Source organism: Sycon ciliatum, chromosome 1 (assembly GCF_964019385.1).
Source record: "Sycon ciliatum chromosome 1, ocSycCili1.1, whole genome shotgun sequence".
Lineage (NCBI taxonomy): Eukaryota > Metazoa > Porifera > Calcarea > Leucosolenida > Sycettidae > Sycon > Sycon ciliatum.
In genome coordinates this window covers 91,943,422-91,960,459 of record NC_088643.1, presented here as the reverse complement: position 1 = coordinate 91,960,459, position 17,038 = coordinate 91,943,422, and the positions used below count along the sequence as shown (strand labels likewise).

The following is a 17,038-nucleotide window of genomic DNA, read 5'->3' as shown; positions in this document are numbered from 1 at the left end:
TTTCACCTTTCAACATGCACCGCTCATCCCACATTCGCATCATGCACACACTTCATGTGAGTGGTGATGATGGTGGATGTTCATAATGACTATCATTCAATCTGACAGAATGACATGCATCCCTGACTCAAGTAAACGTAGGTACAGTGATAACAAGGCCCAAGGGAGCTATATCACTCCCTATACATAATACTGGTGCTACCAGTAACAATGCAGCAAGGAAAATGATTCAAAAATACAGTCACAGCAGCGACATTATCAACAGCTGCTGCAACAATGGTGCAACGTCAAAGTAAAAAGCTAGTCGACTAGCAAAAAATAAAGAGGTGACAAAATAAATATGTAATACCAACCAGCATGCCAGCACACTGGGAATAGGCAGGGTGTGGGCAAGAAAGTTTGAAAACACAAAACTAGCAGCTATGTGTACGTACAAGTCAAGAATTCACGTAGTGCAAAGTTCAGACATAAACCAGTCCTAACACAAGATAAGAAAAACAGCGATCGGAAACAAGCTAAAAAAAATACCTATGGCAAGACCACCTTATAACACACGCCACCATAACAGAAAAACAATAGCAATCATAATAATCAAAACTTCAAAAGTACTGTCCACCGTCTAGGCGGAGCAGTAGAATCTGTCAGCGCTCAAGTCTTGCTAGGAGAAATTCAACACACGCCATGAAACCCTATGGTGTTCACCAGGTGCTACTGTGCAGAGTTCAGATCATAGAAAACAGAATATATAAATAAGTTGGCCAGCTCAATGACTGGCACCAAACAACATACCATCGGAACCTGCTAGCTAGTACGGAGAAGACTGACAACGTACCAGTAGAACTTGCTAGGGACGGACAGCACCAGTGGAACCTGCTAGCTAGTGTGGGGAAGACCGACCGCCGTCATGCATCCGATACATCTTCGACCGTACTACTAGATGCCCGTTTTTTACCGATGAACAGAAGCGGAAACATACCGATGATGCAGCCTATTGTTAGACCGAGCGTCCGACCCTAGCCAACACAAAAAGAACACCACGCTTAGAACCTACCATTGGAGTGTAGACTTTTCCTTCGACCAGATTTTATCAGGTACAGCAGTACATGCATCTCGCAAGTGCCAGGCGAGAACAGCAAGCTACCTCAAAAGCCACGAGAACAGAGCTTAGTACATCATGAGTGCAAAGGGCTACACCACGTTCTACTTTCTGAGCCGGTTGGCTGTATGAGGTCAGCAGATGTTTTAGACACCACCAATGTGTATAAATTATATCTGGAAATAAAAAAGGAACTTCGACCGACCGCTGAAATTCTGGCCATGATACCCGAAACAAAGAAATAAATAATCAGTTAGGCCTAATTTCATTGTTATACGCCTGGTTGCACATCCTTGTGTTGCTGCCTGCGTAGAACAGGTGATCCAACATAGGTTTATTTGCCTCCTACCTTACTTCAAATTGACTTATTTTGTCTTTCTTTGTAGAATGTACACTGGTTGAGAAAGCATTTCTTCTTCAATATTCTCAGCCCTACATCACAAGCCACATCATGTGAACATCAAAACATGGTGCTAGTTGAAAGCCTTTGCTCTGCCCTCAATTGAGCTTTCCGCAATTCAGTTTGAAATGACGTATTAAGCCGAGGACTCAACACAGATAAGTCAGCTTACTGTGTAAATTGCGACTCTTGTAGGTCGCATTAGCAGCTGCTCTGATGTTAGCTTGGGCATAGATAATCCCATTGACAATGCCACAGACTCAACACCACTTGCAAGGCTAAAACCAACGCCACAGCACAAAAATAGTAAAACAACAAGTTATTCATGGCACGTTAGATTGCAAAGAGACTCACAGCCCCCTCACTAGCACACACTTACACACACACACAACCTGAACAAAGATGTGAGCACACCATACTCAAACATGACATTATAGTGTCATGCAGTTATGAAGAATGGAACTACTCACCCCATTCCAGCTACATCAGATACTAGATTGCCTAGTGCAGCCGCTGCATGAAACAGTCACAAACACACACACACACACACCCACACCGATGGACACATTATGTCGTCATACAATAAGCTTAGAAGGGGCATAGCAGAAAAGCCTGAAATGGAAGAAATGAAGTCCTTCTAACGTTCTTTATCAGAGTGTGATTTTCAGGACTGGCCCAAGGACTAACCTCGTCAGCCTGACAGCATGGCTTTGCAAAAGTAAGAGTGGAGGTAGTACATATAGAACCTCAAGCACAACCACAAACGTTCTTTTCATCTTAGCATAGTTGGGTCAACTACTCCAACCTACATGTTATCACAAGAGTGAGAAACTCTGAGTAGAAGCAGCCTACAATTGCACATTCCGACTATTGTCCACAGGACCATGCGCGTGAACTCAGCATGCATTGAAACATACAACCCACGCATGGCATTATACAACCATGACCTGGTGAGTGGTGCTACTTACCTGCCATAGTGGAGATGCACAACACTGCTCCTAGTGTCATCTCTATACTTTCACCCTAAGACCATAGCAATACACAAACAGAAAAAGAAGAAGCATTAACTACACACAAGAGTAGTGCAGTACAGGTCATGATAGACTGAAGTGGTAGGTAGGTAGGTAGTGCTTGAGCTGGTTGTGATGGGTTTGTTCAACTGTTATTCCACATCAGCCTGAGAGTTGATAGATGGGCAGCTAGGCAACAAACATACTAATCATGATCACCATCACCAGACATGGTTTTCCTGCTTTGCTTTATTGAATTGACAGTACAAGTACAATAGACCAAAATGGCATCCCTAGACTTCAATGAGGAACCCAAAAACTTACAGCTGCGATCATAATAGCATTGTCCAGGAATCCAAATCCCACAAATGGCACAAAGTTAGCGAACATTACTGTTGCGCATAACACACAAATACGCATGTACACAACAAATACGCATGTGCACACACACACACACACACACACACACACACACACACACACACACACACACACACACACATCACTTGATGGCTGTGTTCATGGTGGATGTTGCTACGATACCCTGAGAAGGGCTAAATCTCACAGGATCCTTGAGATCTGAATGACACCGGAGTGCGGGTCTCTTGCGTCCCACCTAAACTAAAGGCCATGGCCATTGTCCTCCACAAGAATGCCACCGCTTTGCAACATATCATGAGATACTTTGATACTCACAAGCACACTGTGCACTCATACAAACTTTACACCTATGTGAAGCTGCTTCAAGCTCATCAACCAAGATCAGAGCATTGCGATTATTTACTCGCCAGCCTTGACGCTAAGGACACAACACACTTCACAAACCGAGGGAATGCACCGGTGCTCCAGTGTTGCACTGCCTACCTGTTGTCAACGTGCTTTTATCAGGCACATTACAATGGTGCGCTGTGCCGCGTAGTTCATCTGCAACAACAGATAACAAAGCAATAGCATCAATCATAATGATGCTAAGACAAGTGTACAAATATGTAGGCACATAGCCAAGTTGTCAAAAGGGGCTGCATTTACTCGATATACCAGTACAATGTCATGTACACGTACCTGTCTTTTTTACATCATTTTTCAAGACTACCAGCGGAAAGGAGGGGGGGGGGGGTGTGTGTGTCATCCGCAACCTCTGAAATCCCTTGGCTAAGTGCCCCACATGTTATACTGCGAAGGAAGACGGCATACGTCATGATGAACCTGAATCCTTCAAAGACAGGACTGCCAGGTTTGTGAGCAAGGCCACACTCACAACAGGAGGCCTTCATGATCCATCACTATGAATTCTACCAAGAACACAACCCACAGCATGTAACTGCACACAATGGATCGGAAATGGTGAAGTTCATCATTCAAGAAAACCCAATGGTAATCACAGACACTACAATCTGCGGCTGGCAATGCAAGGTCTGACGGTCTGGGGCTGAACTCATATAACCTCCAACTTCAGCACTTGCTGTATTTTGACATGAAAAATGATGTAAACGGCCAATTACAATTCAACACATACCCACACGCACACACACACACACACACACACACACACACACACACACACACACACACAACACACACACACACTACCCACCACCCCACAAAACATGCACGAACACACCATTGGACCTTTGGATGCTCCATACAACACTAGCATCAGAACTTGCAGTATCTCCTGTGGAAAGTTAAATCATTGGGCCGGCTAAAGTCTGCCACAGCCACAAATGAACACTGCAGCCTTGGCTACGAAACAGCATGCTAGGGATGGTCACATATCCTAGCATCTCCTGTGTGCTCAACCTATGACTGGGCATTCCAGCTTGCAACATGAAGTCTCTGTCATTCCAACTAATACTTCCTTTTCGCCTTCATCTTCAAAATTCATATTTCACTCCTGCTTGTGTCAAAACTCCCAATAAAGCGCAAATTCCATGAGCCAGGCTGCCACAGCCATGGCCTGGTCTAAACGGTAAAACCACATGACACATGGCTACTGAAGGCAGCTACACCATCCTTGCCAGAGCTATAAAAAGCACAGCTGACCCTCACAATCGTAACACACACACACACACACATACCAGTACTGTACTTGCTCACTGCCATGGCTGGTCACGCGAGTCTCCTCCCCCCCCCCCCCCCCCCCCCCCGAAGAGGGGAGAGAGATTCAAAAGGAACCTTGGAAATATTACTCCATTGAAGCGCCCAACGGCCGACACCCCCTGAAATCCCCAAACTCTGGGTGGACTTGGAAATGATCCCACTTATGGGCTCGCCACACCTCAGTAAGTGGGTTAGGACAAGGTGCAGAAAAAGGATACGAGTATACACACAGACACACACACAGACACACACCACACACACACACACACACAAGTGTACTTGAACGGTAGCCCAATCAGCTCCTAGTGGCTTGTTGTTGTTGTTTGTGTCCAAGATTCCTTTTGAATTTCTCTCCCCTGTCCAGGGAGACCCACATGACCAGTTCTCTTTGCTGTTCCGTCTTCTTCATCTCCTTCACAGGTTTTCTTTCTTCTGTCGCTGCATCGTTTCTTCCGTATCTTTCCACGTCGGTGAACTACGTGGTCACCATTTTATGCATGATCTTGATGTGCAACTGAATGTTGCTGCGAGTCCTTTTTCCCAGTTGGCTTTTCTCTTGCTTGAGAGACCAAAGTTTCCTTTTGATGAAATGCTTTGCAGATCAATGTGTCCTTCATGTCGGTTGTTTCGTGACCCGCTAGAATGTTGTCACGAGTCATGGCATCTAGCACTGCAAGCACTTTCCTTGACTTGAAAGTTCTCAGTTTTCAGTACGTGTACGTGTACGTGCAGTATGTTGCCAGATTGGCTATGGTCAGCACAGTTCTATAATTTTAGTTGTTCAGAACCTATGTTCAGAACCTATGTTCAGAACCTATGCATAACAATACTGTACATGTACTTTAATACATGGTTTTAGTTTGACAGCATATTACAAGGTGGTGGAACACCGTGTTCGAAAACAGTGTGCCGTACTACAACCATCCACGGTTGGTAGAGCCCCGGTCTTGCGACCATCTGAACCGTATGGGTGTTAGACCCGGTTCTGACCCTCATTATACTAAGGCCAAGGGAGTTAGTGCCCATACGGTTCAGATGGTCGCAAGACCAGGGCTCTAGCAACCGTGGATGGCTGTAGTAAGGCACACTGTTTCCGAATGCGGTGTTCCACCACCTTGTAATAATACTAATATGCTGTAAAACTAAAAGCGTGTTTCTACAATACATGTACAAGGTTAATCTAATACATGTACATTCTATGGGTCAAGATGACAATTCTTTAAAACAATACCTACCTGTGTTGTCACTGTGCTCCCGAAATCGATCCAACTCAACCAAAAGAAGGCGCCGCTGCCTCGGAGATAGAATTGAAACGTAGTTCCTGATTGCCTCTGGAGTTGCCAGGAGTTGATGAGGACTATGCTCACTGAAATAATGCGCCGAAGAAGTACTTTCACGAGTCTGAATTGTAGAGCCTAACATGGAACTGCAAGTGCCTCCAGAACTCATTCCATGATCTCTGAGACTCTGACACAAGGTACGGGAGAAACACAGCCTTCCGAGGAAAGCAGGACTAAGAGCCATAACTACTTATACATTCACAATAGCGAGAGAACATTCACATTCACATGTATTATTCTCTCTCAAGCGTACTAAGGAAAGTCAAGACTGGACACGCCAAACACGGCATGGGGTGGTTTGGAAACAATAATCAAAAGCCAAAAAGGCAAAGTACCATTCAAAACTGAAAAGGGCTGGCAGTTCGGTGCACCGGTGGTCCACACAGTCACAAACTACTTTATGATCGGATTTCGTAATCCTTACAAATGCTGGGGGGATGCATGCAGCTAGCCGCTTTGGCCGCGGGCGGACCGCGTGATCACTTCTTTTGCATTTACCTCGCCTGATTTTGGCATGAAAACGCATGAAAACATCCATGTCAGAGCTAAATCGCTTCAAATGATAGATTTTGATTTAAAATGTGTGATTGAATTCGAACTTGAGTCTGGCAGCCGGCTGTGAATCCGTGTGAAGCTCATCGTAGAATGGGAGTACTAAAAAAGTACCCCCTTTGGCTTTGTTCACCTGAACTGTCTCAGCACTGCAGTGTCTGTGCTGTTGGTGATGATGTGCAACTGCAAGCCCAGCGATTTCTGTTGTTGATGATGCCACCCGACACACATGAACAAGAACGGTCGCTTTTGATTTTTATTTTGTTCAGGAAAAGTCAGTGGTCCATCCCCTTACTTCTCTGAAGAGGCTAGGTTAGCTTGCAAACGATCCTAGCCTGACTCTTCTATTATTTTATTTGGCTCGATATTGTTCTGACTCCTCGAAGAAGCATCCCACGTCTGCAGCAAAGTTCACTTACTGTCCTGTGGGGGGTAGGCGCAGAATATTTCCTCAGGGACTTTCCTCTGGGAAATTTTGAGCAGAAGTCATGCCAAGTGAGGAGTTATCCGCCAATCAACTGGATGGATGGATTGAGCAACTTCGTGAATGTAAACAATTAGACGAAAGCCAAGTCCAGCGCATCTGCGAAAAGGTAAGGGAGCGTGAAACTTTGCTGCTGCGGGAAAACAATTATCTGAACGTCTCTACTCTCTACTTCACTTGTTCTGTCTGTGCCTCATATCAGGCGAAGGAAATTCTTTCTCGCGAGTCCAATGTACAAGAAGTATCATGTCCTGTAACCGTTTGCGGGGATGTGCACGGTCAATTTCACGACCTCATGGAGTTGTTTCGTATAGGCGGCCAGTCTCCCGACACAAACTATCTCTTCATGGGGGATTATGTTGACAGAGGATATTACTCCGTGGAGACAGTGACTTTGCTAGTAGCCTTGAAGGTGAGTTTGTTAAGTTTCGTATCAATTACATCTCGCATGGCGTTCGTGGGTTAAATTGTCATGCTGAGGCTTTTTAAGTTGTAATTATTAGCTTCCCATGAAAGCTACATGCCCTGGTATAAATTGTTCAGTCTTTGACTCTGTTGTGACAGACCAGCTGCTGACTGCAGCATACGATGGTCGCCCAGATTACATTCACAAACCAGCGTACTTAAAGTTCATACTAGTACTGTAATCCGCCCACTATTCACGTCACTAAATGTTCGCGATTTAACGATGGCAAATTGTGGCAACACACGTACACCCACTGTTGAAGTTTGATTTCATGCCGGTTAAAGGGGAAGTTAAGGCAAAAATTAAAATTTCACCAGTTGTAGTCTTCGGGGTGCTGAGTCGAATGGTCTTGGTCCGAGAAAGCTGAGACGCTCCCTTCCTACTTGAATCCCAATCGAACTCGCGCACTTCCACCGAAACTGGGTGACTGCGCCCTACTAGATGGGGATTTGTATGCAAAATGTCATTAAAAGCGCCATTTCGTTCTTATAAAAGCACAGATGACCGCGATTGGCCCATATGTTGTAGTCTTTTGGACGCTGAGTCGACTGGTTTTGGTCCGAAAAGGCTGCGATACAGCGTTCCTCCTTTATTCCCAATCGAACATGGTTGAAGAAGCGGTCACGTGCTCCTGGGTGCCCAAATCACCTGGTCACCACGCCAGCAGGCGACAACTTTCACACCAAGGTTCAACTCAAGTGACAGGACTGCACCCAAAAAAGGTCAAACAGGCTAGTAAGTTGTACCCTGCAGGCACGGTGACCAGGTGACTGGCGTACGCAGGAGCACGTGACCGCTTGTTCAACCATGTTCGATTGGGAATAAAGGAGGAACGCTGCATCGCAGCCTTTTCGGACCAAAACCAGTTGACTCAGCGTCCAAAAGACTACAACATATGGGCTAATCGCGATCATCCGTGCTTTTATAAGAACGAAATGGCGCTTTTAGTGAGATTTTGCATACAAATCCCCATCTAGTAGGGCGGAGTCACCCAGTTTCGGTGGAAGTGCGCGAGTTCGATTGGGATTCAAGTAGGAAGGGAGCGTCTCAGCTTCCTCGGACCACGACCATTCGACTCAGCACCCCGAAGACTACAACTGGTGAAATTTTAATTTTTGCCTTAACTTCCCCTTTAATACAATAATGTATTCGCGCTACTCTCGCGAAAATAATAAACATTGCTACGCAGATTTGTAAAACAGCAGGGTGTTATAAGTATCTGACAGCGCGATTTTCAGCCACCTTTGCTAATTATTATGTTTGTTGGACGACTCGATGGAAATTGCTTGAAGTAAATGATGTTCTGTGTTTTGTGCATACCTGTGTTACAGGTACGGTTTCCCAACCGTATTCATATATTGCGTGGCAATCACGAGAGCCGTCAGATCACACAGGTCTATGGCTTTTATGATGAGTGTCTGCGCAAGTATGGCAATGCGAACGTGTGGCAATATTTTACAACTCTGTTTGACTACTTGCCACTCACCGCCCTGGTTGACGGACAGGTATGTGCGTCTATGTGTATGCCTGTGTTTGTCCAAGTTATACCACATTCAGACAGGCGTGAATGTCATGCACAGGTTTGAACAAAAACGGCACTGACTTGGAGAACACGAGTCACATTTGCTTGCTTTCATGCCAGAAACGTTGTGCAAGTATAAGTACACTTGTGAAGAATTAGTAATGTTTTGTTACTTTCGGAGTAGTTTTCTTCGAGTTGGCTGTTAGAAGTCGTGGAGAGACACGCTGATGGCAGCTTGTTGCGTTCTCACACAGCCTGTGTCCTGACGTCACTTCTCTTAATTTCTCACTTTTGTGTTGCATTCTGAATGTAGATATTCTGTCAACACGGTGGCTTGTCCCCATCCATAGACACACTAGATCACATCCGAGCACTAGATCGGCTGCAGGAAGTTCCACATGAGGTAAGTGTCGCATGAGTGTTTTGTTGATACTGTATAGTGTCAGCATCTGTTCTTCTGAAGAAGACATTCATTGTCGAATTGTAAAATTTATCAGTATCCGTCAGAGTCGAGTCTCCTGTAGTGTTATTTGGCTATATCCAGTTATATTTATAAGCACCTGTTTTTGCCAGCTTTTATTTACCAGAATTGCCCTCCAAACGAACCGTGTTTGTATAAGGTTATGCCCTCTCGAAATGAACAGCCAGGCCTCCCCCAAATACTCTTTTTAAAGCTGTAAACTCCAGAATTGTGAGATGTCTCACTGTAATTCTTGCTGTGACTCTCTTTTTGCTGTGCCATCCTGTGCAGGGGCCAATGTGTGACCTTCTGTGGTCAGATCCCGACGACCGTGGCGGCTGGGGTATTTCACCGCGTGGTGCAGGCTTCACTTTCGGCCAAGACATTTCGGAGTCGTTCAACCACACCAACGGTCTGACACTTATCTCTAGAGCTCACCAGTTGGTGATGGAGGTATGTTTACTTGTTATTACTTCAAGATATCTTCATCTATTACACTCAGTCTTGTGTATGTGCGCACTTCAAAATAGGAACATCGCAGACTATTTTTTGTATAGGGCTAGATTAGGGTGTGTTGATGATGTGGAGGGATCAGTTGACTTGTTATGGTGATTGTCTCCAGTTGTGTCACATGTGATGCAAATGTGGACCTTTGTTGGGAACTCCAAGGAGGAGTTCTATGTGACTAATATGGTAGATTCCCCCAAATCAGGTTTTGTTGATGGTGCCAAGCAGTTGCTGTTATATTTGGTGACTCCTAAATTTCTTTTGGGCTTGAGTAAAGTGATCCTTTTAATTGCAAACGTCTGCCAAAAAACACCTTTTTATAGGACTGGTGCACCAGTGTGACCTTGTTGGCTTAACGATGGCCCATGAGGAGAAGCCAGTTGAGCTTCCTTTCTCTATGTACCGTAAAATCCCGCCAGAGCGCCCCTACCTCCTCGACGCTTCAAGTAGGTTCAGGTGGGGGGGGCGGGGGGGGGGGGGGGATGGGCGAGTCCTACTTGCCGCATTCAGTACTACATGAAAAAGTAATCACCCTACGAAAACTGTTCGTGCATCTCGTACACCGACCAAAGGTCAAGAGCCAGGCGTCGTACAGACCCGTCAAAACTCAGGGTTTGTGCGATCCCTGGTCAAGAGGGTGGGACTGTTGCGTACGTTTCCAACGGGGTCGAGCACGCGTCTGCAGTACAGTACGGCATCACAGACTGTGACAGAGTCTTACGAGGATACAATCAATCACGTCCCTGACAAGAAGTCTGGGAGGAGCGGATGGGAGAGACGGGGCGCTCTGGCGGGATTTTACGGTACAGTGAAACCTGGAATGGCGACCACTCGACCATGGCGACCACATTTCCTTGTCACGGACGCATTCACAGTCAAAACAGCTCGGATAAGGCGACCACTCGCTCAACGCGACCGACGACCACCCACCTGCGACCGCGTTGCATAGTGCTAGTACATGTAAATGTGTGCATTGCATGGTGCACCATGCATGGTAGATCTACACATCAGTGCAGGAAGTGTAGATGTGCATGGTGCATGCACGACACTTGACAGGTCTGAGGACCCCAGGCACATGAGTCGTGCTAGAGTAGCATAGGTGTGCGCACTGTGATACACTTAACGAAGTATCACATGTGGATATGGTCACGCGACCCACGGAACCTGGATAAGAAGACCACCTGGCCACGGCGACCACTTTTTCTCGTCTCTTGAGGGGTCGCCTTGGACAGGTTTCACTGTATATGTCACATGTTGCCTGAATGTGGCAAAAGAGAACAAGAGAGAAGACACCGTTAGGGGACATCACACACAAGTTGCGTCCTCTCTGGAATAAACATTATTCACTTTACACTCTAACCCCTACCTCACAAGCGAATGACATTTCCTATGCTGTACGATGTGAATCACAGGTCCTGTCATAGACTCATAGTGCATGTACATGCTGGTCAATTGCGGGTTTTGGCTCGACCACCTCCCCCCACCCAAGGAACTGTGTTCGTTTCAGGGACGACATCAATACTTTTCGTTTGTGAATTTTGTTTCCATTTGTTCTTGCTGCATGAATAGCAACTTTTGGCAGTACATTTTTTGAAAATCCTACCTTCGGCTCTTGTGTACTGTTTGTGTTGTGCAGGGATACAACTGGTGCCATGACCGCAATGTTGTCACCATATTTAGTGCACCAAACTACTGCTATAGATGCGGCAATCAAGCTGCGATCATGGAGCTGGACGATGGCCTGAAGTATTCGTTGTAAGTGGAGAAGTAAACCTTTTATGGCCTGTGCATACAAAACTTTGACCACTCGCGGTCATTGGACATATGTGTACTAAAACTTTCGTAACTCACTCAAATCCTACCCGAATTCCGCAATCGAAGCACCTAGAAAAGAATTGCAGCAATTACTGAAGCACTCCGACTTAGTATTGTGGAGATATCACTATCGACATTTCACGGCGAAAACCTGATTTTTTCTCACTGGCTGGCCTTGAGAGAGGGATTTTCCCCGGATTTGCATGCTGAATCGGTCCAGCACGGGCTACCTCAAAGAAGCCAGTGAGATAATTTGAATGGTTTGCGATTGGGATGGTGAAATGGCTGGCCTTGCCGTTGGTAAAAACTCTTGAAAAAATCAAACTTTATTGCATCCACAATCTCATAGTTTTCCGCTCTGCTCAGTTCAAGTGATCAAAACGCCCCACGGGATGATTTCCTATTGGTTTTAGTATTGGGGACACCCGAACCATGGGAAAGTATGCTGGCATTAGGGTACCCGAACGTCAAAACATGGAACCGTTTCACCCCTATTTCCTACCACCTACCAAAAGTTCTAAAGCCTAGTTCACATTCGACGGGACAGGGCGATCTGACGGCGTCCAATGTGAACACCAGGAACGTGAACGCAACCGTACTACAGTACAGATCGCGAAGCGACGGGAAGACTTGGATCGATTCAACTTTTCATGCCGTAGACGGGGACGCAAGCGTACAAAACGGCTGCAATTCAAGTGTGAACAGGAGGTGGCGGCGTGCGCCGACTACTCCCGATTCGTACTTCGAAATGTTTAGGGCCGGGTTCCACTGCGGCTCCGCTGCTCGTCTTTCGCGGCTTGAAACGTCATCATTACCATAGTGACCGCGGCTCGAGCTGGAGCAGCGAGTCCGCGGCTCACCGCGAGCTTTTGCTGCGATTCTTCACCAAAAACTGCGAGCCGCGGTCGCGGCTCGACCTGTTTCCCGTACTTTGCATTGTTTTGTACGTCAGAATTTTAAAATTCAAATTTTAATTCGTTGCGCAGGCCAGAACACGAGGATTTGTTTGATTTCGCGCGCGCAGGCAGGTGAAACGTCATCAAAAAGTGTGGACCACGACCGCGGTACCCTCATGTGCGAGTGACAGTGGAACCGCGCTGCTCCGCTGCATGCAGCCAAGTGCCGCGGAGCCGCAGTGGAACCCGGCCCTTGGCATTTCGAACACTGCGCTGCCCATGGTAACTCACAGAATGGCTAGAACGACTTGAGTTAAATTTTAGCAAGATAAGATCTCATGTCACTTATTGTATTTAGGGATAGTTCAGGAGCGTGACAGACGAACTATTCTATCATTTCCTGGGGCTATTATTTGAATGCCATAACTTCCGGGGCTAATTTTTTGGTCTTCATGAAAAACAGGTGTTGTGAACTTGATTCCGCTTCTTTCAAGGAGAAATAATTGAAAAGAAGTTCCTAAAAACGAGAAATTAGGTCACCCCGTCACGGACCGTGCCTTGTGACTCGCGCCTTTCGACGTTGAACGTCGCAACGACTGCTGCATGTCATGTCGGACGAATCGTACAGGATTTTACAGCTCACCCTAGCCTTCCCGACAGACTCTTACGTCCCGTACCGTCAGCGTTCCGTCGAATGTGAACTAGGCTTAAAGGGGAGCTGTCACCAAAAAAAATCTTTGTCTCATCTTGCAGTTCCTTGGCTCCTGATCACGATGGTGTTATCCGTTTTTCTCTGCGATGGCTGGAAGTGGGTGAAAACTTGAAGAGAAGGTGCCCAAAATTGTCCCGAAGTACCGAGTGACGTCACGCCGGACTTGACCTCCACGCGTACATTCGTCGTCAAAAACGAAGTCCAGCCCGTGTGCTGGTCGATTGAGCTAGCTGTTCCGATGTACGGTGCACGTGTGCCTTTTGAACTCTAACACAGATGGGTACGTCGTACCGAAGGAGAATGCCAAAGAGGCAGAGACCCACGTGCAGCTACACAGCCAAATCAAAATAAAAAGCAGCTGAGCTCTCACCTTTTTTGACTTCTTCCGCGAGGATCTAAGTTTTTTTTGTGAGCACGGAAGTCCGTCGTTGTTTTGAACTTTTCGTGTGAGGAACAACACGATGATGAGCGCGTATGCCGAAAACAGTACTCCTCCGGCCGGCGACAACACCACCAACCCGAGCCCCAAAGGAACGCAATGTAGCTAGGTGAAGGCGATGTTGCTGAAGATGCAGATGACAAACTCCGACGTCTTTCATTTCAGAGCCGGGTGGGCAACACCGCCACCTTCGATACAACGACATAATTTTCCGTACGAGGTATGTGTGTCACACTAACAGCAAACAAACATCCTTCCACTCCTTCGTAATCACAAATAAAACAAAGAGCTGGAGCTTCGTGGAGGAAGTACCAGTGCGACAAACTTCTGTCGACTTTTGTTTGTTTTGTCCCTTTTTGGCGTTCTCATTGTGTACAACGTACACATCAGTGTCCGAGTTCAGAAGGCAAGCGTGCACCGTACATTGAACAGTTGGCTCGATCGACCAGCACACGGGCTGGACTTTGTTTTTGACGACGAATGTACGCGTGGAGGTCAAGTCCGGCGTGACGTCACTCGGTACTTCGGGACAATTTTGGGCACCTTCTTTTCAAGTTTTCACCCACTTCCAGTCATCGCAGAGAAAAACGAATAACACCATCGTGATCAGGAGCCAAAGAACTACAAGATAAGACAAAGAAAAATTTTGGTGACAGTTCCCCTTAAAAGAAATAGTTATGGACAGCCGACTCCCAGATGGCTTTCTTGTGATCTGTCGAGTTGTGGATTCTGATGCCATGATAAGTACTCAGCGGAAACTCTTTTTTTTTCACGGGTGTGGGCTTGAGTTTGAGGCGATGCGTACCCTGTCCACGAAAATCAGTGCGTGTCCTCTCCCGGTTCTATACAACCAAGAGTACATAACCCCCCAGAGTGTGCAACGCCTGATCCAGCTCTGCATAGGGTCTTGGTCGAGCGGAATCGGATCTTTGCGTCATAATACCGTACACATCTGAGGGGAACCCGGGGAGTCGCGGGTACTCTCGGATCAAAAACAATGGTGGCCTGCCTCGAGACCGGCCTTGCGCTGGTGTGGAGTGTACGCATGACATCAGAAGATCCGATTCCGCTCGACCAAGACCCTATGCAGAGCTGGATCGGCGTTGCACACTCTGGGGGGGGGGGGGGGGTTATGTACTCTTGATACAACTCCCTACTAAGTCAACAATGGGAGAGTCTGTGCAAATTCAGACCTGCATTCAAAGGGATACAAAACAGTGTGGAACCGTGAATACCTTTCACACAGCCCAGGCTACACAACAAGGGGAAGACAGATGAGATGTGAGAAAATTGTGGAAGTTTTTATCGGTATAAAAGGACCGAGTGTTTGGTACTTATGTTCATCAGGAGAGCAGCGGAGAGATCCCAACCTGGTGCCTTCATGTGCACCTACCAACATGCACGAGTCACGAGCAGGAAGTGGGCAAGATGGAGGAAGCAGTGTAGCAAAGGTGGCAGTCCGTTACAGTCTGCTGGGCTCTAGCGGTGAATCCAATGAGGCAGAGGAAGTTGCCTGGTTGTTGGGATTGTTTGTTTTGAAGTTCCTTTTTTTTTGTAGAACTTTGCTGAATTCTCTCAGTACATTGCTTCATCTTGTCACTGGCTGTTTCTGGAAGTAACCTTGTTCATGGTACCCTGTGTTTGTGTTGGCTTTTGATGTGCCTTATCCAGCTTGCAATTTGATCCAGCTCCACGCCGCGGCGAGCCACACGTAACAAGACGTACTCCAGACTATTTCTTGTAGGTGTCTTGTGACTTGTCGTTGGCCTTTAACGAAGCCGGTGAGCTCATTTCGTTGAGGGGCTGTGTATTGTTATTTCTTTCTTTTTCTCGTTGATCTGTAGTGCCTGCGTGTCTGACATGTGTCTGTGTGAATAACGTGTTGTTTGTGTCTCATTGATCCGCATGCTTATTGACATCAGCTCTGGATAAAAATAATAATATCAAATCTAATATTTTCCGTCCCCTTTTCATGTAACCAACATGTATATACATGTACCTGCTTTCCGCGACATGTCAACAGTGTCTCGCCTTTTCTTAGCGCTATGTACTTATAATACTGTGGGCATGACACTGTGACTTGTTGTGTTCATTAGACTCTGCCATACCATCATTGATTTGGCTGTGAATATAGCATCGTATAGTTATCATGGCGTTTCTTAATTCCTTTGAGGTGTCTGTGTTTTAGTTCGCCATGAGTGTTTTCTTTTGTTTTCAATGCTGGTATGGTCTGGATTTCTGAAAGTTTTACTTGCATAGTTATCTTGTATAGCGTAGCAATGAATGCCTGTAGTCATGAAACGAACTCACCAATCACTTTACATCAGGCTGTTTTTTTTCTCTGGACGTGCTATGCAGTATGTGCTGATATTTTTTCTTATCCGAAGTTGATCCTCGGTGAGTTGTGTAGAGTGTTGTTGTATTGCAACATGCTTTGGTGCGAGCTGATGGAGAGAGCAAGACGCAAGAGTAGACAAACCTGTATCTGCCACGATCTTTGTGCTGAAGTATTGACTGCCGTTGGCGTATGCATGTGTAAGCACAGGGTTAGCTTACTGCTTCTAGTGAATGCCAGGGGTTGTCACCGGAGTTCAAATGTTATGACATTATGCAACAGCACCTGTCGTCTAACAACTACAGTATATCCTCTTCTGGAGATTGATATTATGTGCAAGGGACTGTAACTGCTGAATGGGTGTCCTTACCTCAGGTTACCATGTGTCTTACCTGTGCATCTCCGTTGCCCTTCGCTTTCGGGCAGGTTCCACCTCTGTATGCTTGATTCACGGACAGGGTTTCTTTTTTTTTCTTTTTTTGCTATGGCTGAGTCCAACCAAGAGTACGTAAGTCCCGTAACCCTCTTGGATCTAACCTTTGATAGTACCTTCCTGCTTTGCACTAGAGAGTGAGTGGATTAATTTTGTACCATTACTACATGTATTAGGTCCATTGCATGGATATTTTAACTTTTTTTAAGAGCAGACTAAAATCACTTACTTTCTGGTGCAATGATTCGGCAATGTGCATTTTGTGTTTGGTGGTGATTTGGTGTGTAGTGTCCTACATGTGTGATGTATTCCGGCTGCAGCTTACATGTATCCCAAAGAATGTGCAAACATACAACTTAGTTAGTTGTAAGAGTACAGGTACTGACAAGCTAGTGACAACATGCAGTCATCCTCCAGAGAAATGTCTGTAGGCTGGCATTTCAAAATTAAAAATGGGCATGACATGATGAG

The 17,038-nt window shown here is 46.1% G+C and overlaps 2 protein-coding genes across 2 annotated transcripts; one reads left to right on the top strand and one right to left on the bottom strand.

Annotated features, from left to right (window-relative positions):
* Positions 1–26: 26 nt before the first annotated feature.
* LOC135806478 (transmembrane protein 65-like) lies at positions 27–6,324 on the bottom strand. Its single transcript, XM_065320667.1, has 7 exons — positions 5,842–6,324; positions 3,371–3,430; positions 2,831–2,898; positions 2,465–2,519; positions 1,967–2,009; positions 1,669–1,774; positions 27–1,013 (listed from the first exon to the last, which is right to left on the bottom strand). Exons 1-7 carry the CDS (start codon positions 6,128–6,130, stop codon positions 903–905), a joined length of 732 nt encoding a protein of 243 aa, XP_065176739.1. The 5' UTR covers positions 6,131–6,324; the 3' UTR covers positions 27–902.
* A 378-nt stretch (positions 6,325–6,702) lies between these two features.
* On the top strand, positions 6,703–16,288 carry LOC135806476 (serine/threonine-protein phosphatase 2A catalytic subunit beta isoform-like). The gene is made up of 7 exons (XM_065320665.1): positions 6,703–7,091; positions 7,185–7,394; positions 8,780–8,953; positions 9,284–9,373; positions 9,722–9,883; positions 11,574–11,692; positions 15,471–16,288. The coding sequence occupies exons 1-7, from the start codon at positions 6,987–6,989 to the stop codon at positions 15,541–15,543; spliced, it is 933 nt and encodes a 310-aa protein (XP_065176737.1). The 5' UTR covers positions 6,703–6,986; the 3' UTR covers positions 15,544–16,288.
* The last annotated feature ends 750 nt before the right edge of the window (positions 16,289–17,038 follow it).

Bases quoted from the DNA above. Each gene is read 5' to 3' on its own strand.
- LOC135806478 (XM_065320667.1), bottom strand. From the start codon at position 6,130: ATGGCTCTTAGTCCTGCTTTCCTCGGAAGGCTGTGTTTCTCCCGTACC. The intron at 2,899-3,370 runs GTAGGCAGTGCA...TATGCGCAACAG, and splicing joins TAAAAGCACGTTGACAACAG to TAATGTTCGCTAACTTTGTG. The intron at 1,775-1,966 runs GTGAGTAGTTCC...CGTTGGTTTTAG, and splicing joins TCTGATGTAGCTGGAATGGG to CCTTGCAAGTGGTGTTGAGT.
- LOC135806476 (XM_065320665.1), top strand. From the start codon at position 6,987: ATGCCAAGTGAGGAGTTATCCGCCAATCAACTGGATGGATGGATTGAG. The intron at 7,092-7,184 runs GTAAGGGAGCGT...GCCTCATATCAG, and splicing joins TCCAGCGCATCTGCGAAAAG to GCGAAGGAAATTCTTTCTCG. The intron at 8,954-9,283 runs GTATGTGCGTCT...TTCTGAATGTAG, and splicing joins CCGCCCTGGTTGACGGACAG to ATATTCTGTCAACACGGTGG.